The 24,549-nt window shown below is 36.4% G+C and overlaps 1 protein-coding gene across 1 annotated transcript in view; it reads left to right on the forward strand.

Moving 5' to 3' along the window:
- Nucleotides 1–2,835: 2,835 nt before the first annotated feature.
- The window catches only part of CWC22 (CWC22 spliceosome associated protein homolog), a 45,130-nt gene continuing 23,416 nt past the window's right edge, over nt 2,836–24,549 (forward strand). Inside the window, exons 1-10 of the mRNA XM_052635781.1 lie at nt 2,836–2,973; nt 7,669–7,736; nt 9,096–9,206; nt 11,696–11,935; nt 17,431–17,559; nt 20,448–20,616; nt 20,881–20,934; nt 23,087–23,222; nt 23,310–23,516; nt 23,608–23,670. Of these exons, the coding sequence (XP_052491741.1) occupies nt 2,947–2,973; nt 7,669–7,736; nt 9,096–9,206; nt 11,696–11,935; nt 17,431–17,559; nt 20,448–20,616; nt 20,881–20,934; nt 23,087–23,222; nt 23,310–23,516; nt 23,608–23,670 (1,204 nt within the window). The 5' untranslated portion in view covers nt 2,836–2,946. The remainder of the gene's footprint in view (nt 2,974–7,668; nt 7,737–9,095; nt 9,207–11,695; nt 11,936–17,430; nt 17,560–20,447; nt 20,617–20,880; nt 20,935–23,086; nt 23,223–23,309; nt 23,517–23,607; nt 23,671–24,549) is intronic.

Consider the following 24,549-nt stretch of genomic DNA (forward strand, 5'->3'; position numbering starts at 1 on the left):
TTATTTACATTTTTTTTGGTCATTTTCTCTAGAGAACATAATGTCTATCCTTAACTTTTCACAAGCTTCTTAGAGTTCATATTGTACTGCCTCAGAAAAAAATCAGAAACGTTGCCTCATGTAGGTCCATTTTAGTCCACATATATCTGCATACATACACTATGCCCTCTCAAGACATTATAGTTCAATTCAGTCGCTCAGTCGTGTCCAACTCTTTGTGACTCTGTGGACTGCAGCACGCCAGGCCTCCTTGTCCATCACCAACTCCAGGAGTTTACTCAAACTCATGTCTATAGAGTCAGTGATGCCATCCAACCCGTCTCATCCTCTGTTGTCCCCTTCTCCTCCTGCCTTCAGTCTTTCCCAGCATCAGGGTCTTTTCAAATGAGTCAGTTCTTCGCATCGGGTGGCCAGGTTATTGGAGTTTCAGCTTCAGCATCAATCCTTCCAATAAATATTCAGGACTGATCTCCTTTAGGATGGACTGGTTGGATCTCCTTGCAGTCCAAGGGACTCTCAAGAGTTTTCTCCAACATAGTTTCAGCTTTAAACAGATCTGTGTATTTTAGATAAAGGAAAAAGTAATTTTTATATTTCTTGAGAAAGTTACCTTTTCCAGTGTTATTCTTTCCTTTTTGAAAATCCATACTTCTCTCTGGTATTATTTCCCTTAGCATTTCTTGCAGTGCAGGTCTGCTGCTGATACATTCTCTTGGTTTCTCTTAGTTGTTTTTGTTTGCTTTGTTCAGTCAGAAAACATGTCTTTATTTCATCTTCATTCTTAAGATTATTTTTGCTGGAAGCTAACAGTTTCTTAATCTTTCAGCACTTTAAAGATTATTCTACTGTCTTTTGGTCTCCTTAGTTTCTAAAGAAAAGTCAGAGATAATCTGAATTATTCCCCTTATATAGTGTGTTGTTTTCTCTTCTTGCTGCTCTCAGGATTTTCTCTTTATCTTTAGTTTTCAGCAGTTTGATTACTGACTACTATATATAACTCGGAGAAGGTGATGGCACCCCACTCCAGTACTCTTGCCTGGAAAATCCCATGGATGGATGGAGGAGCCTGGTGGTCTGCAATACATGGGGTCGCTAGGAGTCGGACACAACTGAGCGACTTCACTTTCACTTTTCACTTTCATGCATTGGAGAAGGAAATGGCAACCCACTCCAGTGTTCTTGCCTGGAGAATCCCAGGGACGGGGGAGCTTGGTGAGCTGCTGTCTGTGGGGTTGCACAAGAGTTGGACAGGACTGAAACAACTTAGCGGCAGCAGCATATTTAACTATTTGTGTAAGTGTGGTTTTCTTAATACTGTTGGCGAGTGTTCATGCTTCTTGAATCTGTAAATTTGTGTCTTTCATCACATTTGGGTATATCTTGGCTGTTATTTCTTGAAATATTTCTTCTGTCCCATTCTTTCTCTCTTTCCTTCTTGTACTTTAATTACACAATGCCCATTTATATTGTCCCACATATCCCTGGTATAGTTCATTAAGATTTCTCTCTCTATTCTTTAAATTGGATAATTTCTAATGATTTTACATCAAACTTATTGGCTTTCCTTTATCTCCATTTTGCTCTTAAGTATGTCCAGTGAATTTTTTTGCTTCATGTATTTTTCAGTCCTTGGATTTCAGTTTGGTTCATTTTTTGTTTTGGGGTTTTTTTCCCTGAAATTTTCTATGTTTTTCCTTACAAGCATGTTTTCCTTTTCACTTTTGACTATGCTTTGAAAACCTCTTATGCTAATTTCAGCATCTGGGTTGGTGTCTCAGTATTGGCTTTGTTTGATTGATTGTCTTTTTTCTCAAGATTGGGCCACAGTTATCTGATAAGTTATTTTTTAATTATATCCTGGACATTTTGCTATTCTATTAAGACTTTGGATTCTGTTGTATTCCCCTGAGGAATGGTGACCCTTTAGGCAATTATTTAATAAGGCTTAAGTTGCAAATTCTGTCCCTTGAACCCATCTGTATCTTGAGTTGTTCACATGTCTGTTCAGTTCTGTGATCCTGAGCAGGACTCTGTTCAGTGTGTGTGGGTTTAGTATGTGTGTGGGTGCAGGTGTAGTCAGAAATTTGAGAGAGTATATTGAGCACATGGGACTTCGCTTCTCTGGCTCTCTCTGCTCTGGGAGTCCCTGAGCAATGTTAGATTGCAGTTGTACTTTGTAGATTGACACGTTTGTGAAGAATCAGCTATATTTTGTTTTTACTAATCTAGATAGCATGATAACCATGGTAAAGGAAACTTTCCTTTACTTAGTGATTTATATACCTCCCCAACTGCATTAAGTGATGGCAACTCTGTATCACTGTACTTTATAGCACCTAGATTATTTGTATATGTGGTTCAGTGAAAACAATACCTAGTCAGGTGTCCTTAAGCTAGGTTTCTAGTCCACTGCCAGCTTGTTTTATAGCTTAGAACACTGTTATAACTTAGAACATTGAAATGACTTATCTGACAGTGTTCTTATCCTTAAAATGAAGGATTGGACGAGATAATCTGTATCATCTTTTCTCCAATTCAAACTAGGTTTATTTAAAATTGTTTTCAGTTATTTTGGTGCTGAGCACAGTTTTTACTCTATATTCTCTACCTCTTTTAATTTTTTTTTTCTATTTCACTTTTGTGATTTCATTACCTTACACCATACCATAAATTATAAACTATTGATACGCAGTTCTTATAAAATACTTGAATGGCAGTCGTATATGAACATAACTATGAGTTCAGCATTTTTCAAAAATTACCAAAATAATGACATATCGTCATTTTACGCACTTCTTATTAGTGTTAACAAAAGTTTATTTTGGTATATTTTATAGGTGACATTTGCAGACAGAAAGGTAAACTGTCAAGGAATTCATCCTGTTTGGTATTTATTTGGGCTGACTTAAGGAGTCTTTGACATATCAGATCAACTGGCCAAAGAAAATGAAAAGTAGTGTGGCACAAATAAAGGTAAGTGTTTGAACCTTATAATAAAGAACATAAACTTGTAGTCGTTTATCTACCCTTTAAACAAAAATGCGTTTATATAATTAGGATGGTAGGACCAGACAGTAGAGTTGTGTCGCACACATATTGAACTTAACACAATTTCAACTCTAGATATTTGGCCAGATGGCCACGTGGTAGGTTGAGAGAACATACAGGGGTGGAGGAGGGTGTGTGTGTGTGTGTGTGCACACACATGTGTATGAGTGTGTGCATGTGTGTGTAAATCAAGAAAGTATATGTGAGTGAGCATGTATGTATAAAAGAAGAATAACAAACAGCAGGAAATTGCGCCATTCTTCTTAAAGAGCTTTATTTCCTGCATGAGTCTAAAATGGAAGATGATTGTCTTCTTTCTCAGCTGGTCACAGTTTTTGCATGCCTGTCTACAAGTGAGTCTCTTGTTGCATATTGCAGATGCATAAATGGGCTGCTTATTTTGTGCTGTAGTTTATAGACATTATACATTCATTTATTCACCAAATATTCACTGAATTCTTACTATGTCCCAGTGATTGTTTTGAGCACTTTGGGTAAAATGGTGAACAAAACAGGATTCCATGGTCTTATAGAGTTTGCATTCTAGTGGTGGAGAAAGCAAATAGACCATACACTTAATATGTAAGTGGATTATATAGTATTTTCAGTGTTAAATGCTAGATTGTGTTATGGAGAAAAGAAGTAGGGTAGGGTTGATCAGTAGCAGTTGGATGATGCAGCTTTTAATAGGGAGGGCCCAGTGAAAGGGGGCCTTTTTGAGCACACACTTGAAGGAAATGAGGGAGTTAGCCCAGTAGATGTCTAGGAGAGGAGTGTGCTAGGCAAAAGGAACGCTGAGGCAAAACTGAAGAGTCCAGTGTGGCTGGAGCAGGTTGTGAGAAGAGTAGAACAGTAGAGGTAGTCAGAGTGGTCACAGGGATTGTAACCCCACCTTCTTCAGACCTGTTCCTCTGCCTGAGTGGACTTGGCAGAAGAGCAAACCATTATCCTTCATTTTCATTTCAGCTGCACAGATCTACTTGCCAATGTGTGTAGTCCGTAGATCTACAAGCAGGCACGTTACTTCCTGTATCTTGGAGTCAGTAAAGGGGAAGGTGGATTTTTATTTGATTATAAAGACAGACACATCTCCTTTCCCCTCCACCACCTCTGCACCCCGAAACCGACTTTAGTGTGAGATAGGAGCTCCTTTACAGCAGGCACCAGGTACCACGCTTGAGGTGTGGTAAATGCTTAATAAAATGAATTGATGTGCTTACGGACCGAGACAGGCTCTGTTGCCATCTCTTCAAACCTCTTTTGAGTATGAGAAGACACTCTCCAGGCCTCCGTCCTAGGTAGACATCCAGCCTGTGCTTACATATTTCCTTTGGCAGGGGGCTCGCTGTCCCGGAAGCTGGCGCCGTCTGTCAGTAGATACCTGCATGTAGTGTTCTGAAACCTGCCTCTTTGGAACTTGTATTTATTGCTCCACTGACAGTTAAACACTTAATTGTGGCGTAGTAGGTGGCAGACTGTGATAGGAGCTGGGGACCTAAGGAGAAAGGAGACCTTGTGCAGAACTGGCTCTTGACTGAGCCATGTTAGACAAGAGCAGTCAGCTCAGTCTCTGCCTTTAACACAGAGTGAGAAGTGTTCAGTCTTTCTGAGTCCTCTTCTGTTTCTGTCAGACTGGGCCTCTCCACGTGTTCCTTTTGTCGTCCACATGGGTCTTCTGGGGCATCACCCTAGCCTGGGAAATGTCCCCAGCAAGGTGTTCGCACTTAGTGGCTCAGCCCTCTTCAGCCAGTTTTCAGTTTCGTTTGCCTTCCTCTCTCCATCTTGTTGGCTACTAGCTGGGTTGGGCCCATTCTTATCTCAGATCCTCTCTTCATGTTCTGAGGCCTCGTCTGTAAGGTTCAGGAGGCTTCAGCTGAGGATCCCTTATTTTTCCACTGACTTTACGTAGCTTCCTTAGCCAGTTAGAGGCAAGCTCCCTAACTCTTCCAGCCTCTCCTCTCTTTTTGCTCTAAAGACTTGTTCCCTGAGCCTAAGGGATGTTCAGAGCCTCTGGTCACAGGCTTCCTGCTCCTATTACCTCCTCACACTGCTATCTACATTGTCACAGACGACTGCTCAGTGTACCATTATTTGCTTTGCTTAAGGAAAGATTTAGAGAATTTTTAAAGGTAATTTCAATGATATATTGCCATCAACTACTGCTCTGACTTCAAATCTAACCTCTATAATAAGGGAAAGAGGGAAATTCAGGTTGTTATTATTTGGGTCAAACTGAAATTTTTCACGAAGTAAAATGTACTGAAACCCAGTTCAAGTTCCCCTTAACTCACTGTCACTCTTGGTACCGTGTACCCCAGTGCTTGTTCCGACTTAAGATCTCCTGTTAGCACTGGCTATATGTGCCAGCCATTGGTTAACTTGATGGCATTTATGAAATCCTGAGTCACGACTTCAGTATTTTTGATTTCTCCCTCTTGCTCACAACAGATGTTGTGGAGATGTGTTAAAAATCATTAGCACAGAATTGAGGCCTTCTCCCTAATGTAATCAAAATAATTGTCATGTCCTGTAAAAGAAAAGTAGAGAGTGCAGTTTTATTGTTTTCTCTCTCTCCCCGCTCCTCCCTCTTCTCCTCCCCATTCTCTATCTGTCTCACTTATAATCTGGTGTTTTTAACTGTAGAAAGCTTTCTAATCATCTCTCCTCTAAGATCCTAATCTCCTTGAAGGTTTTTCCTATCTTTTGTATCCCCCAGAGTATCTAGGCTGGAGGAACGGGTGTGTCTTATAAAAAATAAGTAAATACTGTGTTTGACGTTACCATGAATTGCATGAATCTTGTGCTCCATATTTGGTTTAGTATCTTGATGTCAAGTTTTATGGAAGCCTGTGTCATATGTATTGAACAATTATACTTAATTTTGCTGCCTGCCCAGTGAAAGAATTTTTAAAAGTTAAACATATTAGAAACCAGATTTTAAGATGTTTGCACTCAGTATAAAATATAGCCAGACTGACTACCTTAAATTATAAATTTTGATCACGTTTGTTCACCAGCACCCATTAGTCTAATTAGTATATATTAGTCAAAAAATTCAATACTTAAGGAGATTGTATTAGCAATTAATTTACTTGTGATAATAGACTCAAACTGCTGCTAATTAGTCATAACATAAGAGCGAGGCTGCCCTGGTGACTCGGACAGTAAAGAATCCACCTGCAATACAGGAGACCCAGGTTCAGTCCCTGGGTCAGGAAGATCCGCTGGAGCAGGGAATGGCAACCAGTATTCTTGACTGGACAGAGAAGCTTGGCTACAGTCAGTGGGGTCAAAGAGTTGGGACATGACTGAGCCACTGACAGCAGTAACATAAGAGGATGTTGGAGCTTGTTTACATTTCTTTGCAGTATAATTTTCAATTTTTGAATGTATATTTTTCCCTTTAAGGAGGCAAGCATGTCAGTATGTGGAACAAATTACTCATTATTTGAGTTATTTTTTTCTTAGATTTCAAGATTAAGATTCTTTGAAAACATACTGTATTTCCTTTCAGTTAATTAAAATCATTTTAATTCTTAAAAATAAGTTTGTCAATATGAATATTTTTATAGCTGGTTTAAAAATTTACCTGTGTATAAATATTTTGGCATCTTAAGTGTATTTGGATTTTTAAATTAGAATATGTTCTTAAACTGGATAATTCATATCTCTCTCTCATTGTGACATGTATCTTCAGCCTCATATTACATTGAAGTTATCTTTTTGTATGTTATTTTTCAAAGGATTTAGCTTAGGAGCTATATTTTACAAGTCATATTTTTAAAATCTTTACAGCCTACCATAGTGTCATACATGCTGTACCAGACACTTAAATATGTTTGCTGAAAACCAAAATGAATTTTCATAAATATGTTAGTCTCTTTTGTTTTGTCCAGATTTGGTAACCTGGACTAATGTGGTTTTCTTAAGCCAAAGGAGATAATAACATAAGTGCAGTTATGAAAGACGTGGGTATAACCACAGAAGTGAGTTCTTGCAATAAAACCTCCATCCTTTGGTCATGGTTTTCACCAGGAAAGGCCTTTATAAAAATGGTGTTCTATAAATTTAAATCTTATTGAAAGTAAAAGTGTTAGTAGCTCGGTGGTGTCTGACTCTTTGCAACCGGTGGACTGTAGCCTGCCAGGCTCCTCTGTCCATAAAGTTCTCCAGACCAAAATACTGGAGTGGGTAGCCATTCCTTTCTTCAGGGGATTTTCCCAACCCAGGGATTGAACCTGGGTCTCCCGCATTACAGGCAGATTCTTTACTATCCAAATCTCATTTCATAGAAATAAAATATTAGCTAAGTGGCATCGAAAATTTGAGAATTATTTTCTCCTATTAAACCTTGAGTTTTTTTTGTTGTTGTTGTTGTTTAAAGACAGTATTTGATCTATAGTAAACAGATAACTGCAACAGACATTTACCTGGGATGGCCTGAAAATTTTGTTTTATCTTATATACTATTTAGGTAGTATAAATTATTTTTATGTTTAAAAGCATATTTTGAAATAATTTTTAAAGCACTTCTCGTTTCCAAGATACATATGTTGTTGTCCGTATGTTTTTTTAACAGAATTTTAAAATTTCCCTTCCCCTCTTTTTTTCCATTGAAAGCATTCTTCTGGTCATGACAGACGGGAAAATTATAATTCATATCAAAGGACCTCCTCTCCAGAAGACAGGTAAACAATTTTATGTGTTCTAAATACCACTCAAGATTTTAATGACAAGTTTAAGAAATTATTTAGCTCTTAGATTTCTAATTTTAGGGTTAATAACTTTCTTTGATGGTTTTACAAGAAATATTACTTGAGTGGGGTTGAGAACAGATCATCCTTGAATAACTATTCTAGGAATTTCTAGTAAATAATTCTAGATTTTTTTGAAATTTTTTAGGTGAAGGAGAATAATTTTAATATGTCAAATACTGCATAGAAGTTTATAAATTGGAAAGTTTAGTTGAAATCACATTATTTTGAAGTGCTTTTACTGTTAATACTAATCCTTTATATTTACACGGCTCTTTATAGTTTTCAAAATGTTTTTATATGTATCTTATCGTAATTGTGTTAAGTTCAAAGGCTCAGAAATGTTACCATTAATGTTCATCATGCCTTCATAGTATGACTTCAGTTATTTCACTTAGTAAGCTATAACCTTGAAAAAGAGTTTATGAAAGGAGAAGCATCCTCTAAATTTTCTTTCAGTTGTCTGATCTCTTATTCCCTATGCACTTTGTTCATATTCCATTCTGCTGTCTCAAAAAACCTTTGCTTTATACACAAGTTAATTACTGTGTTCTGCACCTACTTATCGTCTTTCATGGATCACCTCCTCCCTATATATATATTTTAGAAAATCTCTCTATAGACATACGCACACATATGTGTATATGCAAATAAATTGTAGATATGCATATGAGACATAGATTTTGTTACTGTGTATATTTATCATGTGTGTATGTATTAACTTCTGTTAAGGTTCTCTGATTTTGTTGACTTTTGAGATTCAAAAGGCAGATCTTATACTAACTATCCCTGTTTGCTGATCATTCAGTCCATTGTCACAGATATCTAATAACATGATTTTAAGAATAGGAGCTGATAAAGATAGCCTTTTGGAGTGGAATAACTGGATTTTATGGAGGCCAACCAATGACACTAGTGGTTGACAACCAGTGGAGGACAACCAATGACACTATTCAGTACTTTGATAAAATGAGCCAGCTAGACAGCAGGAGGATAGCTTTGTCCCCACTAAACTGTATATGATATGCAAATATGTATCTTCTGCTAAGGACAGTATGCCCAGGATGTCAAGCCTGGTTAAGTGAATTCCAGGAGTTGATTTGTTGCATACCAGCGGGAAGCTTTTATAATCATGACGAACTGAATAGATGTCAACAAAATAATCTGTTAAGATCCACCTGATAGACTTTGTACAGTCACAGAGTTATATCACCATTACCAATATATGACTTTTCTAAGTGTAACATCATTGTTTTCAACTTGTAACTTTGGTTTTCTTATTTTATGTGTTAGGTACATAGAACAAGAAAGATCTCCTCGGGATAGAGGCTACTTTGATTCCAGCAGGTCAGACTATGAGCGTTCAAGGAGAGAACGTTCTTATGATAGTAGCATGGAGTCACGGTTAGTATTGGATATTTTAACTATAGAAACATACTTGTTTAAATTTTCTTTGTGCATAATAATAATCACAGCTAGCATTAAGTGGATGTTTTTATGTGCCAGGCTTTCTAATAAGGACTTAATGTGAATTAACTTCTTATTGCAATAAATATATGACTTTTATAGATGAAAAAAATGAAGCTTAGAGAAGTTAATTCATTTGTTCACGTTTTATAAGTGTGTCAGTGACAAGTCCTCGTCTGTCTGACTCTAGGTCTCAAGCTTTTATTCATTATACTGTGCTCTGTGAGGAATTGGCATATATGAGTTTCTGAGATTTTTTACTGAATAAAAGTGATTTATGATATTGAGTGATCTTAATTTACATAATGGCAGAGGGACATTGAGAATGAAGTTACCATTTTCTAAGTATAAATTATTCTTACTTGAGTCTTAGAGAACTTGACTGCCCACTTTATTAGTCATCTGGTTTCCAAAACTTGCCTACCATGTACTGTTGTTCACGTAGTTCTGTATCCTTTTTGACGTCTCTCTCATATCGTCTATTCCATGACTACCCAGACTATACCACACTAGAATTTTAATCAGATTTCTCCATAGTTTGGAACCAAACACATTATTTGATATCTGCAGCCAAAATTTCCTTTTCACTGCTTACTTTCTAACATGTAACCTGTCCTTATAAATGTCAGATTAAATTAATCTGCAAAAGACAGGTTTATCTGCAGTCACCTTTAAAAAGAGCAACTGCTACCACCATAATTGGTGAGCTAGGCATTCTCATACCATCTCAAATGCTGTCAAAATTCTTATATACTAGATACTATATCTCACAATTTACATATAAAGAAGTGGGTTAGAACTGATTGTTACCTCAGGTTGCTGTTACCTGTCTAATAGATAATGAAGCTGAGATTTGAGCTCAATTCTGACTCCAGAGCCTATGTTTATATCCGTACCCATGACTGTATTACATCACTATAATTCCTTGTCTAGCCCAGTGTATGTATACAAAGTTTGATTTGATCCACACACACTGTAAAGTAAGCACATTGTTTATTATGTAGACTATAAAGGCTAACAGTACAAAAACACTTGAAGAGAAATATTTCTGTTTAGACTGAGAAGACTATTACTTCTGCACTCTGAAGGAGAAACACTATAATTGTATAAGGACACAATTTTACCAGCCAACAAGCAGTCTTACCTGGTGTTTCTCAGAAGAATCATAACCAGTGTCAGTAAATTCCTTCTGTAGCTATTCTCTACAGAGAATAGATATAAAATGAGTTGCTTTTTCCTGTAGATGTAAAATTTTCAACTCATTTACAAAGCAGTGGCTAGATTTCAGAGCACCTCTTCGACTAGTTAGGGTTTCTATTTGGAACCACTTTCCCCGCTACCACTGTTCACATTGTGTTGGTAGGTACAGACTGTGTCTTCATGGGGCAGTCACTCAGGTGCTTTAGCTGGAAAACAGTTTCTCCACAGCTACCTGGGAAGGTGCCTAGAAGCACTCTTTTCCATGTATTAAAACATATTATTTCAAATATACCCTCTAGATTTAGGTAAAATCTACCAAGTGCTTTCCTGGTAGTACAGTGATAGTTATTCATATAACTCATGGTTGCACAAAGCATGAGCAGAATAATCTGAGCTTCTAGGCAGATGTATGTAGCAAGCAGCCAAGTGGACAAACTCTCACTGGGGAAAGAGAGCAGACAGCAAAGATTCATTCTTTCTTGCTATTTCTTAATAGTTTGAAAACATTAAATAATCATTTTACAAAGGATAGTCACCTGCATTAGTAGGGAAGAGTTTTTGTGGCTAGAAAATGGTTTATTTTTTCACATTGTCTAAAGTAATCAGAAGCTTCTGATTTTGAGATTTATAATAAATTGTCAGTTCTATCAGGAAACAATTTCAAATTACAATTTATGATAACAGTCTCACTCCTAAATTGCTATTATTGGAGGTTAACTCTGGTTTCTCCTTTATACAACTTATCACATACATCACAGGCCAGTTTGTCTTTGGAAAACACTATTTTCATGTTGCTATCCCACTCAGAAATTATTAATGATTTCTTATCACTTGCAGGATAAAAATCTTAGTCTGTTGCTTGTCTTTTAAGATTTTATAGTCTGACTCGAACTCATCTTTCCAACTGCTGTTATACATTATTCTTTATTATTTCGACTTATTCTGGCCTAAATAACCTTGCTCAGTTTTTTAGTAGTTATTCTGTCTTCTACTAGTTGCAGAATGCCATCCTCCCTTCTCCCCACCCCCTCGCCACCTTGCCCCCAACGTAAATCCTCTTGAGCCTTGATGACCTAGTTTAAGTTACATTTTCTCTGTGAGGCACTGCCAAACCCCTTTTCCTTATCTGAATCTGTGGCCCCCCAATGGTCTCACTCATTTGGTATGCAGTTCATTTAAGAATGTATTTTGTGTCATCTTTTCTCCATCAAAAAAATGTGTTACAGAGGTAGAGACCGAGAGAAACGCAGAGAAAGAGGTGTGGATCGGAAGAGGTCCCGGAAGTCACCATCTCCTGGGAGAAGAAGCCCAGAACCATCGGTAACCCAGAGTTCCTCTGCTCAGGATGAACCTACTGCAAAGAAGAAGAAAGAGGAGCTGGATCCTCTTCTTACTCGCACTGGTGGAGCGTATATTCCTCCTGCCAAACTCAGAATGATGCAGGAACAGATTACAGATAAAAACAGGCATGTCAATATCACTAAGTATAAAAGGCGGTGACACTCTCACTGAAAAAAGTCATCTGTGTTCCAATTAAGCTTGACTCTTGAGAATTTACATGCAGGGTCCCTAATGATAGAGACCGCAAATTATACTTCTTTCCTTCCTGCCTTCAGAAGCTCCATTGGAGCACTGCTTAATACTTTCCCTGACAGTAGCTCTTAACGTCTTTAATTTTTGCATGAATGAGTGGAAAAGTCTGAGGAAAGGTCACTTATCTTTTTTTTGTTTTTACTGTTTTCAAACCATTTCTTTTGTAGTTGTATGCTTATTAGTGGTATCCATTTTTCATTGATAATCAAGAGTACTATTGATATTTTAGAACTAAAATGGATCTTTCTAGTTATACCAAACCAGGAATCGGGAAACTTTTTCTACAAAAGAGCAGATAGTAAATATTTTAGGCTTTATGCATTATCCTGTCTGTTGTAGCTACTCCCCTTCACCATTACAGGGCTTCCCAGGTGGCACAGTGGTAAAGAATCCACCTGCCAGTGCAGGAGATGTAAGAGACGTGCGTTCAGTCCCTGGGTCGGGAAGATTTCCTGGAGGAGGAAAGGGCAACCCACTCTAGTATTCTTGTCTGGGAAATGCTAAGGACAGAGGAGCCTGGCGGGTTACAGTCCATGGGATCTCAAAGAGTTGGACGTAACTTGAGGATGCATGCTTCACTATTATATTGAACATAGCCATAGATAAAACATGTACACAAATGAGAAGGGCTGTGTTCCAATAAAGCTTTATTTGCAAAAACAGGCTATAGGCTAAATTTGGCTCTTGGGTGAGTTTGTCAGCCCTTATACTAACCTGTGAAGCAGTTGACGGTTTCTCTTTTCCCTACTTTTTTTAGAACATAACATCTTATAGTTTTTGCCGCATTGAGGCAAATAATCAAAATTCATATGTGACCATTCTCTCTTTAAGTACCTTTCCTTCCCTTTTCAAAATAATTGAAATGATGAGAAACTATATAGAAAAGTGCAGCTGTTTTCAAGGCCTTTTTCTCTAGTGAAATGAGATAATAACCAAGAAAACTATGGCCCAAGATTGAAATGGTCACTCAGTTGCCAGGTAGTCAAGAAAAAGATTGTGATAGAAGGTAGGTATACTTATAAGAAAAACAGATTCCAGGTGAGTCAAGAAAGTCTTCTATATCTTTCTTGTGTATTTTCATGCAACTTAAGAGTACTTGAGAACCTTATAGAAATTAAATATAAATTTGTTGTAAGTATTAGCTTGAGGTAGAAATGTCACTTTTATAAAATAAGTTATAAATATTTGAAATATAAAAAATTTATGAGCTAAAAGGGGACATTTAAATGACATTAAAACAATTAAGTTTTTCTTAATGTTTCATAGACTAGCACTTGGTAGTGATGCCTGCAGTGTTATGTAGAGAAGGGATTTGGAAGTTGCTTGTGTGGGTTTTGGGAGCTTCATGATGATGCAGGCATGCTGCTCTTATAGGAGGCAGTAGTGGAAGTATTAGTGAAAAATATTTACTGTCTCTGACCCCATTCAAAGCAATCCTAACTGTAAAAGATTGAAAGCATTGTCATTAATCTCCGAGTCTTCTTTGTAATGTGGGCAGAATCCATAATATATGCAATTTTAAGCAGATTCTTAGAAGATGATTTTATATACAGTTGAACTCTGCCTATAGGCTATAAAGGAAACAGAAGTAGAAGTGTAGTCTTTCCTCAGTAGATACTAAATCAGGTTCATTGTAGGTTTCCTAATTAAGAAGTACAGTTGTACTTGATTATTATCTGTTGATCAGAGTTTAATGGAAGAGTTTGTGATTATGTATCAGCAGTATCTTATTGATCAGGCTAGTTGTTAATCCATAAATCTTAACTACTCTATATAGTAGCATACCAAAGGGTTGGGTTGAGGGCAGGAGTTCCACCTCAGATGCAGGCAGAAAGGGAATGTGCAATCTATAGAGAATTTAGAAACAGTAATGAAATTAACTGCAGTCTGCTTTTTATCTTCAGTGTTTGCTGATGACAGTGTCAGTGATAAAACCAGGTTTCTTACCAGTGTAGACAGCTCTTACCACCACCTCCTTGATACACCTGGTATAGCACTCTAAAACAGGAGTTCTTTTTTCTTTCTGTTTTTGATTTCATTAAAGTATTTGGGGACTTTCCTTGTAGCTCAGTTGGTAAAGAGTCTGCCTGTAACGCAGGAGATCCAGGTTTGATCTCTGGGTTGGGAAGATCCCCTGGAAAAGAAAATGGCAGCCCACTCCAGTAGTCTTGCCTGGAGAATCCCATGGACAGAGGAGCCTGGCAGGCTACAGACATGGGGTCGCAAGAGTCGAACACAATTTAACGACTAAACCACCACCACCATAGTTAATTTATAATATTGTGTTAGTTTCAGTTATATAGCAAAGTGACCCAGTTACATATTCTTTTTCAGATTCTTTTGTTTTATGTATTATAAGATATTGAATATAGTTCCCTGTGCTACAGAGTAAATTCTTGTTGTTTACTTTATGTGTATCAGTTAATCCCATAATCCTAATTTATCCCTCCCTTGCCTTCCACTTGGTAACCATAGATTTGCTTTCTGTATCTGTGAATCTGTTTCTCTTTTGTAGATAAGTTTATTTGTATTATTTTTTTATATTTCACGTGTAAGCGATAGAATATTTGTCTTTCTCTGACTTACTTCACTTAGTATAATAATCTCTTGGTTCATGCGTGTTGCTACGAATGGCAATATTCCGTTCTTTTTTATGGATGAGTCATATTCCATGGTGTAGACATACTGCATCTTTTTTATACGTTCATCTGTTGATGGACACTTAGCTTCCATGTTTTAACTACTGTGTTAATAAATAGTGCCACTGTGAACATTGGGGTGCATGTATCTTTGCAAATTACAGTTTTTGTCTTTTCTGGATGTATGTCCAGAATTAGGCTTCCTGGATCATATGGTAACTCTATTTAAGGAACCTCCATACTGTTCACAATAGTGGCTGCTCTAGTTTACATTCCCATCAACAGTGTCAGTCAGTCAGTCAGTTCAGTCACTCAGTCGTGTCCAGCTCTTTGCGACCCCATGAATCTCAGCACGCCAGGCCTCCCTTTTCAACTCCTGGAGTTTACCCAAACTCATGTCCATCGAGTCGGTGATGCCATCCAGCCATCTCATCCTTTATCGTCCCCTTCTCCTCCTGCCCACCATCCCTCCTAGCATCAGGGTCCTTTCCAGTGAGTCAACTGTTTGCATCAGGTGGCCAAAGTATTGGAGTTTCAGCCTCAGCATCAGTCCCTCCAATGAACACTCAGGACTGATCTCCTTTAGGATGGACTGGTTGGATCTCCTTGCAGTCCAAGGGACTCTCAAGAGTCTTCTCCAACACCACAGTTCAAACACATCAATTCTTCAGCGCTCAGCTTTCTTCACAGTCCAACTCTCACATCCATACATGACCACAGGAAAAATCGTAGCCTTGACTAGACAGACCTTTGTTGGCAAAGTAATGTCTCTGCTTTTGAATATGCTATCTAAGTTGGTCATAACTTTCCTTCCAAGGAGAAGCATCTTTTAATTTCATGGCTGCAGTCACCATCTGCAGTGATTTTGGAGCCCAGAAAAATAAAGTCAGCCACTGTTTCCACTGTTTCCCCATCTATTTGCCATGAAGTGATGGGACCAGATGCCATGATCTTCGTTTTCTGAATGTTGAGCTTTAAGCCAACTTTTTCCACTCTCCTCTTTCACTTTCATCAAGAGGCTTCTTAGTTCCTCTTCACTTTCTGCCATAAGGGTGGTGTCATCTGCATATCTGAGGTTAGTGATATTTCTCCTGGCAGCCTTGATTCCAGCTTGTGCTTCTTCCAGCCCAGCATTTCTCATGATGTACTCTGCAGAGAAGTTAAATAAGCAGGGTGACAATATACAGCCTTGACGTACTCCTTTTCCTATTTGGAACCAGTCTGTTGTTCCATGTCCAGTTCTAACTGTTGCTTCCTGACCTGCATATAGGTTTCTCAAGAGGCAGGTCAGGTGGTCTGGTATTCCCATCCCTTTCAGAATTTTCCACAGCTTATTGTGATCCACACAGTCAAAGGCCTTGGCATAGTCAATCATCAGCAGTGTAGGAGGGTTCAAAACAGGGAATCTTAAGCTATAGACTTTCAAGAGGTCATTGGATAAAATTCAGGCACTCCATGAATGTAAATTGGAAATAATTGCATCTTTTAAAATTGATGTAGTTTAACATTTCTATCAGGAATGTAGGCAGCAGACCATAGTATTAACAGACTATTTGTTACAAATACCTCAAAATACCGTTTATGCTACTTGTGAATTAAAGAAGCTGTTACGCCTACTACCACTTCTTGCTATATAATGTGTTAAAAAGCACTTGGAATATCAAACTTTTGTTCTTTTCATCCTTTGAAAGCTCTATTTCAGTATGACTGGTATCCTTTGTTATCCTATATGTTTATACACATTATTCTAAGAAGTTCATTACCTTCACCAGACTGCCAGAGAAATGAAAGGTTGAAACATTTTGCACCTGAAATCGTATTCCACAGAGAAATAATTATAAAAACTGTAGAATTTGAGCTTTAAAAGACCTTAGATATTACCAGTTCAACCTAAAGAAACCCATTTAGACTAAATAATTTACCTGTGCTCTAAGTTAAAAAAAACCAACAGTGTAGCCGTCTAGCATTCAGCTAATAAGCCTGTGGGACTACTGCGTAAATATAGAGATGTTCTTTAATATACTTAGTACAGTCTTTCAGTTCCATGATTTTGTATGACTTTCCCTTTTTCTATAATTAATACTATTTCTTTATAGTTTAAAACTTAATTTTTTTCTTCTGTCATGCTTTTATGAGAAGGAACATAATACCAAATTTCCTTTTTACAGCTTGTATTTAGGTATTATATATTGTAATTTAAATAAAAAATTGTTGCTTTTACTTTAAAACATTTCCTTTAAAGGCAAGTTTAGGAAATTAAGTGTTATAAAATAAACATGTACTGAATCTAACTAATAAATGTTTTAAATTACAATATATATGGACTGGAGAAGGAAATGGCAACCCATTCCAGTACTCTTGCCTGGAAAATTCCATGAATGGAGGAGCCTGGTGGGCTACAGTCTGTGGGTTTGCGAAGAGTCAGACACTCCCAAGGAACTAACACACATATACATGAACATAAGAACAATGTTATCCTTACATATCCTTGTTTTATTTTATTATGTTATTAAAAGGAATTTGTACATGAATATCATGTATGGAGAATAAGATATGGTTTAGGTATAATCTCTATATCCATGTGGTCATATATTTTATTGTTCTTTTGGGTCATTTTGTGAAAATTATTTCAAAAATAAAGGAACACTAAGTATTTTGTGTTCTTATAACCTCTTGTTACTGTAATTGTTGATGGAGATTTCACCTTTATTAAAATCAATTCTTTTTAGCTTAGCATACCAGAGGATGAGCTGGGAAGCCTTGAAGAAATCTATCAATGGCCTGATCAACAAAGTCAACATTTCCAATATCAGTATTATTATTCAAGAACTTCTTCAAGAAAATATAGTTAGAGGAAGGTAAGCCTTGGCTGTTTTATTTGTAATATTTCATAGCACTTTTTCAATGGAAAATAATATCTACATGAAAAATAATCATTTATTATACTACATTTCAAAGAAAATTTCAAGGAGTATTTAAAATGCAGTTGTTATAAATATGTAAGCTACTAACAAATAACTTAAACTCAACTGTTAGAGCTTATATGGTGTTTTTACTGTTTGAGAAGCTTTGATGTCACATAATGATTTTGGCACAGTTATTTATTGACTGAATACTTCCAATAATTTAAACTCATGAAGAAAAATAAATATTTAATTTCTTTATATATACACAAATTGCTCCTCACACCAGTTTAATTTCTAATGAAAGCAAAGTGGGAATGTGAAAGAAATGAGAAAGATAAGTAATGAATTTTACAAAAGCAGAAGGGAATAACAACCATTTTCTGTGTGGTTTTTAAGTAGTTGTGATATTTTAACTCATTAGGAAATGGAAATATTCTATGTTCTATTTATTTTAAAATCTGAGGACTATTTTCCCATATGACCTAGATCATCAGTGCAGAAGTTTGGGATATATATGTAAAGTAAAATGTAGCACCTTGTAGGGGTTAGTAAGGTGACTGGGAGGCAGCCACAGGAAAGCACTCTCATTTTATTCAGGAAGAAGCAGACTCAAAAGTTACAAGGGTAATTTAAGATATTACAGTTTATAAGCTGAGTTCTCTTTTTCCATTTTCCACTCTAGTGATTCAGATGTCATACCTACACCTGATAACTATGAAGACATAGTTTTTCTGCCTTTTGACAATTGTCTAACTATCTGTTATTACATTGGTAAAAATAATTCTACAGTTAGCCCATTTTGTATCTCTCTTCTTATCAAATGTATACATTGATAGAAACATGTCCATTTCAAAATGAGTTGGAAGGTAGGAGCTTTCATATTCCTGTCCTTGTTTTAGCATTATTTCTGCAGTGCTTACGTTATGTCTTTATCTCTCTTAGGAATATTGTTTTCACTTTTATTTTCATGAACAATAGACTTAAGCCTGTCTTTTAGGTGGAAACCACCCAGATTTGTCTTTAATCGCAGAATTAATTTATATGAATGATGGGCTTATAGTGGAAATTTTACTTTAAGTCAAAGTTCAGTACTTTTGAAGCAGGTCTTTTCTCCCTTCACTTTTGATAATGTTAAGTGAATTAATATAAGAAGTTAAGAACTTAAATTCATGAATAGATGTAATGAACAGCAACTGGAAAAGAAGATTTATATTTAGAGAAAAAATTTTTTGAAAAATATTATATTAAATCTATTTTATATAAGTACAGATTGAAATTTTATTTCCTCAAAATCAGTTTTATTAGTAAGACAATTTCTTCCTTTAGATAAGGGTAGTGAAAATTTAGTTCTTATATAGCTTTTATGATGGTTTACAGAGAAGTAATTAAAAGACGCTTACTCCTTGGAAGAAAAGTTATGACCAACCTAGATAGTATATTCAAAAGCAGAGACATTACTTTGCCAACTAAGGTCCGTCTAGTCAAGGCTATGGTTTTTCCTGTGGTCATGTATGGATGTGAGAGTTGGACTGTGAAGAAAGCTGAGTGCCAAAGAGTTGATGCTTTTGAAGTGTGGTGTTGGAGAATACTCTTGAGAGTCCCTTGGACTGCAAGGAGATCCAACCAGTCCATTCTGAAGGAGATCAGTCCTGGGTGTTCTTTGGAAGGAATGATGCTAAAGCTGAAACTCCAGTACTTTGGCCACTTCATGCGAAGAGTTGACTCATTAGAAAAGACTCTGATGCTGAGAGGGATTGAGGGCAGGAGGAGAAGGGGACGACAGAGGATGAGTTGGCTAGATGGCATCACTGACTTGATGGACGTCTGAGTGAACTCCGGGAGTTGGTGATGGACAGGGAGGCGTGGCGTGCTGCGATTCACGGGGTCGCAAAGAGTCGGACACGACTGAGCAACTGAACTGAATTGAACTGAATATAGCTGGAATCAAGATTGCTGGGAGAAATATCAATAACCTGAGATATGCAGATGACACCATCCTTACGGCAGAAAGTGAAGAGGAACTAAGAAGCCTCTTGATGAAAGTGAAAGAGGAGAGTGAAAAAGTTGGCTTAAAGCTCAACATTCAGAAAACTAAGATCATGGCATCTGGTCTCATCACTTCATGGCAAATAGATGTGGAAACAGTGGCTGACTTTATTTTTCTGGGCTCCAAAATCACTGCAGATGGTGATTGCAGCCATGAAATTAAAAGACGCTTACTCCTTGGAAGGAAAGTTATGACCACTCTAGATAGCATATTAAAAAGCAGAGACATTACTTTGCCAACAAAGGTCCGTCTAGTCAAGGCTATAGTTTTTCCAGTGGTCATGTATGGATGTGAGAGTTGGACTGTGAAGAAAGCTGAATGCCAAGAATTGATGCTTTTGAACTGTGATGTTGGAGAAGACTCTTGTGAGTCCCATGGACTGCAAAAAGATCCAACCAGTCCATCCTAAAGGAGACAAGTCCTGGGTATTCTTTGGAAGGACTGATGATGAGGCTCAAACTCCAGTACTTTGGCCACCTCATGGGAAGAGTTGACTCATTGGTAAAGACCCTGATGCTGGAAGGGATTGGGGGTAGGAGGAGAAAGGGATGACAGAGGATGAGATGGCTGGATGGCATCACCGACTCAATGCACATGAGTTTGGGTGAACTTCGGGAGTTGGTGATGCCAACAGGGAGTCCTGGCGTACTGCAGTTCATGGGGTCGCGGAGTCAAACACGACTGAGTGACTGAACTGAACTGAACTGAATATAGCTGGATTTTAGGTGAATTTTTTTCCTTCTGATGAAATCAGTGAGTATTGTTGACTCCTTTTCTTTTCTTTTTTAACCAGAGGCCTGCTATCCAGATCTGTTTTGCAAGCACAGAGTGCTTCTCCAATCTTCACCCACGTTTATGCAGCATTAGTGGCAATTATCAACTCAAAATTTCCACAAATTGGAGAGTTAATCCTCAAAAGATTAATTCTTAATTTTCGAAAAGGCTATCGGAGAAATGATAAGGTATATGTGATGGACTTGTAAGTAGACTGCTATAGATAATAGACTAATAAACCATAAGTATCAGCCTTAGTAAGCAATGTTGATTTCTGTTCATCCAGAAATGGCATGTTTTCACATATACTAATTTTTATTTTATAACACATTAAAATTACCTTGCATGTTACATATTTTAAGGAGAGTGTGTAAGTAAACTGTAGACTCTATAGAAAAATGAAAACTGGTTTTAGTTTATAGATTAACTTTGTCTCTAATTTCCCTTTTCAGCCACTTTGTCTGACAGCTTCAAAATTTGTGGCACATCTTATTAATCAAAATGTGGTAAGTAATTATTTTCAAAATTTGGTGCCATTCAGTGGCATTAGACCACAGGCTTGATGCCACTTCAGTGACATCTTTGTTTGAACTTACAGTCCTTCAGAAAAGTGTCTTGAATGATATTTTAATTTTAGAACTATAGTAAATGCATTTTTTAATGTAAAGAGGAACCCAGGACAAGTGTTAGTAAATTAATCAAACTCTTAATATTCTACATGGTTACTTAACTGCATATTTTTTCCTTCAAAGACTATAATGTGTTTTTATTTAAAAGTTACTATTTCTTTTTTCCCTGTACCTCGTGTTCAAGAAAACCTAACAGCTGATATTCTTTAAAAAATGCTATTCCCCACAACTGCGTATATACGTGTATATTCATATGTATAACTACATGGTATATGTATATACTCATATATTCTTAGAATCATTTTATAAAATATTATGTACTAAATAATTTTAATCTGTTTTAAATGCAAAATTTTATCATTTTATTATTTAGTTTTTGTGTTTATTTTTTTATTTATCCACTGTTCGAGAGTTTTGATTTGTTATGTTAAGGTATGTGTCAGTTGCTTGCTACCGTCTGACTCTTTGCAATCCCATGGACTGTAGCCCACCAGGCTCCTCTCTCCCTGGGATTCTCCAGGCAAGAATATTGGAGCAGGTTGCCATTCCCTTCTCCATGAGGAAGTGAAAGTTGCTCAGTCGTGTCTGACTCTTTGCAATCCTGTGGACTGTACAGTCCATGGAATTCTCCAGGCCAGGATACTGGAGTGAGTAGCCTTTCCCTTCTCCAGGGGATCTTCCCAACCCAGGGATTGAACCCAAGTCTCCTGCATTGCAGGTGGATTCTTTACCAGCTGAGCCACATTTAAAAAATGAAAACAGTAAGATTGCTCTTGTCCATACTCACAGTTTTCCTTCAGATAGGTATTATTTTTAAAAATTATATCTATAAATAAGAGGAAGAATTTTGAAGACACACTTAATCTTATTTCTCTAACATTTAATAATATTTAAATTCTTTGCTACATGAAATTCTGGTACTCACTTTAAGAAACCTTTTAGATTTTAACCTAGTCATATTATTACAATGATAATTTTCTACTTAAGATCACAGCAACATAATTTTACATGTCTGTAAACCTAATTTCACAGACTACAATAGCACAGATATGTTTCAGTTTTTGATTATATATTATACTTGGAGATATTTTTGGTGTTTACATAAACCAGTTAAAATGGTAAGTATTTTGCATCTTCAAACTGTGGTACAGGGCAGTATTTTCTTGTCCCTATTTTCTTGTTCAACCTTGCCTGTCTTCCCAAAATAAAAGCAATGTGTATTTTTGATATTGTGCTAGATGTGAAGAGAATATTTTCCTAAGTTGTCTATCCATCGCAAGGAAGAGTCTAGTTTTTAAAAGGCATATGTATGGTCTTTGAAACACGCTTCCTAAGTCCATTTTCTTTTACAGCAAAGCTTCTCAATGTACTTTCATTCCTTCTCTATTTGGTGGTGTTGATAAAATTCTAAACTTTGACCATGGCCAGTGTAGAGTGATTTAAATAAAAATAGAAGTATTCAAAACTGTCATTGTGTGCTATAAACTATAGAAAGAAATTTTCTGAGAAAATTAGTATTCATGTAATTTAAGAACTATTTCCTAACAGAATTGCTGAGAGAATGAATTGGGAAATGAATATAGAATTATGATCATGGAGAAGGATATTATAAAAAGAATCATGTTACTTATCTTCATATAGTAGTTATGAAAATATCTCAGATTAAAAATTAGTAAATGACTTTAACTTCTATTTTGAGGTTAATTATGACATTTCCTAAAGATAATGTACCTTTCTATATAGAGAATATAAGAGGAATATTTCTGCTAGAGATAAATCATCTAGTTCTATCCGTGTAGTAAATTAAGAGTTTTGGAAAAATCATCAGGAAATTCTTAGCAGATGCATAATGGAAGTGAAAGAAAAATTGTATCCCATATTTGGAGTATTTTTATGTACATTATGAAAATTTGCTCATCATATGTACAATATCATCACTGTAAAAATTAGATGTACTAATTTTTAAAATTACCATCAGTAGTAGATTAATACATGTGAAAGCATTTTGTGTGTCTTCTTTCTATTCAAGGCTCATGAAGTTTTATGCTTAGAAATGCTCACTTTGCTTCTGGAAAGACCAACAGATGACAGTGTTGAAGTAGCTATTGGTTTTCTTAAGGAATGTGGTCTCAAATTAACACAAGTGTCACCAAGAGGGATCAATGGTAAATATATACCCTTGGTTTGAGATTGAGCTTTTGTTTGAGTATTATATGTAGTGCTTATTTTATTTTCTTTGTGTTTAACTTTAGCTATATTTGAACGCCTTCGAAACATTCTCCATGAGTCTGAAATTGACAAAAGGGTTCAATATATGATTGAAGTGATGTTTGCTGTAAGGAAGGATGGATTCAAGGACCACCCTGTTATCCTAGAAGGACTTGATTTAGTGGAAGAAGATGATCAGTTCACCCATATGCTTCCTCTGGAAGATGACTATAATCCAGAAGATGTTCTTAGTAAGTCACGGGCGGGCATTGGGAAGTGGCATACAAACAAATGTCAGTATCGAAAATAAACTAACTTAACTTGTGTTTATTTATTTTTGAGATGTTTTCAAGATGGATCCTAATTTTATGGAGAATGAAGAGAAGTACAGAGCTATAAAGAAGGGTATGTAGAACTTTAAAAAATAATTTCCTTTTAAAAGAAGAAGTTTACTTAATTGTATGATACTGATAGAATGGTATAGATCACTCTGACCCCTGCCTACTGAGATCTTTGCTGTATGAAGCCGTTCTCTTTTCACCATTTGCCCATGAGTTGTTTTTCTTTCTAGTGCTTATCCACGGTATTGTTGCTGTTGTTCAGTCTCTAAGTCATGTCAGAATCTTTTGCAGCCCTATGGACTATAGCCCACCAGGGAAGTCCTATCCGTGGTATTACTTCATTTTAAATATTTAACTCATTTTCCTTCTCCTCTTTCTCTATTTAATTATGCAGCTCTTCAGCTTCGTCCCTCTTAAGAAATATCCATGTATTACAATGGCCGTTATTTAACCTCACTTCCAGTGAAGAGTTGCTGCTTAAATTGCCACCAGTTTAGTATTTGATTAAGTGCTATACTGTATTATAAAGTTCTATACTTCATTATTTCTTGAGGGCAGGATTTTATCTTTCTGATAAAATCAATCATGGTAGCTTAATATACTTAATGAATAAATTGATTATTATCACTTGTACAGCATTAGTATACCATAAGCACTGTTGGTTTAGATATTGGTTTGTATTTTGTTTCTGCCATTACTAGCTAAGTCACCTAGAGTAAGTTACTTGTTTGATATAAGAGTAAATGTTTGTATAAGGATAAATAAAATACAGTACTTTATCTTACCACAGAGTGTGTAGACACTGGTGCTAGTTTTTTTTTTAATATGTGTGTCATTATTTTTCTTCTAAAGCTAATATTCAGAGCTACTTACATCATTCTAATATATAATTATTTATATTATTTTACATATTATAGTTCTATAATAATTTTGTAAGTTTATT

Source organism: Budorcas taxicolor, chromosome 2, assembly GCF_023091745.1.
Source record: "Budorcas taxicolor isolate Tak-1 chromosome 2, Takin1.1, whole genome shotgun sequence".
Taxonomy (NCBI): Eukaryota; Metazoa; Chordata; class Mammalia; order Artiodactyla; family Bovidae; genus Budorcas; species Budorcas taxicolor.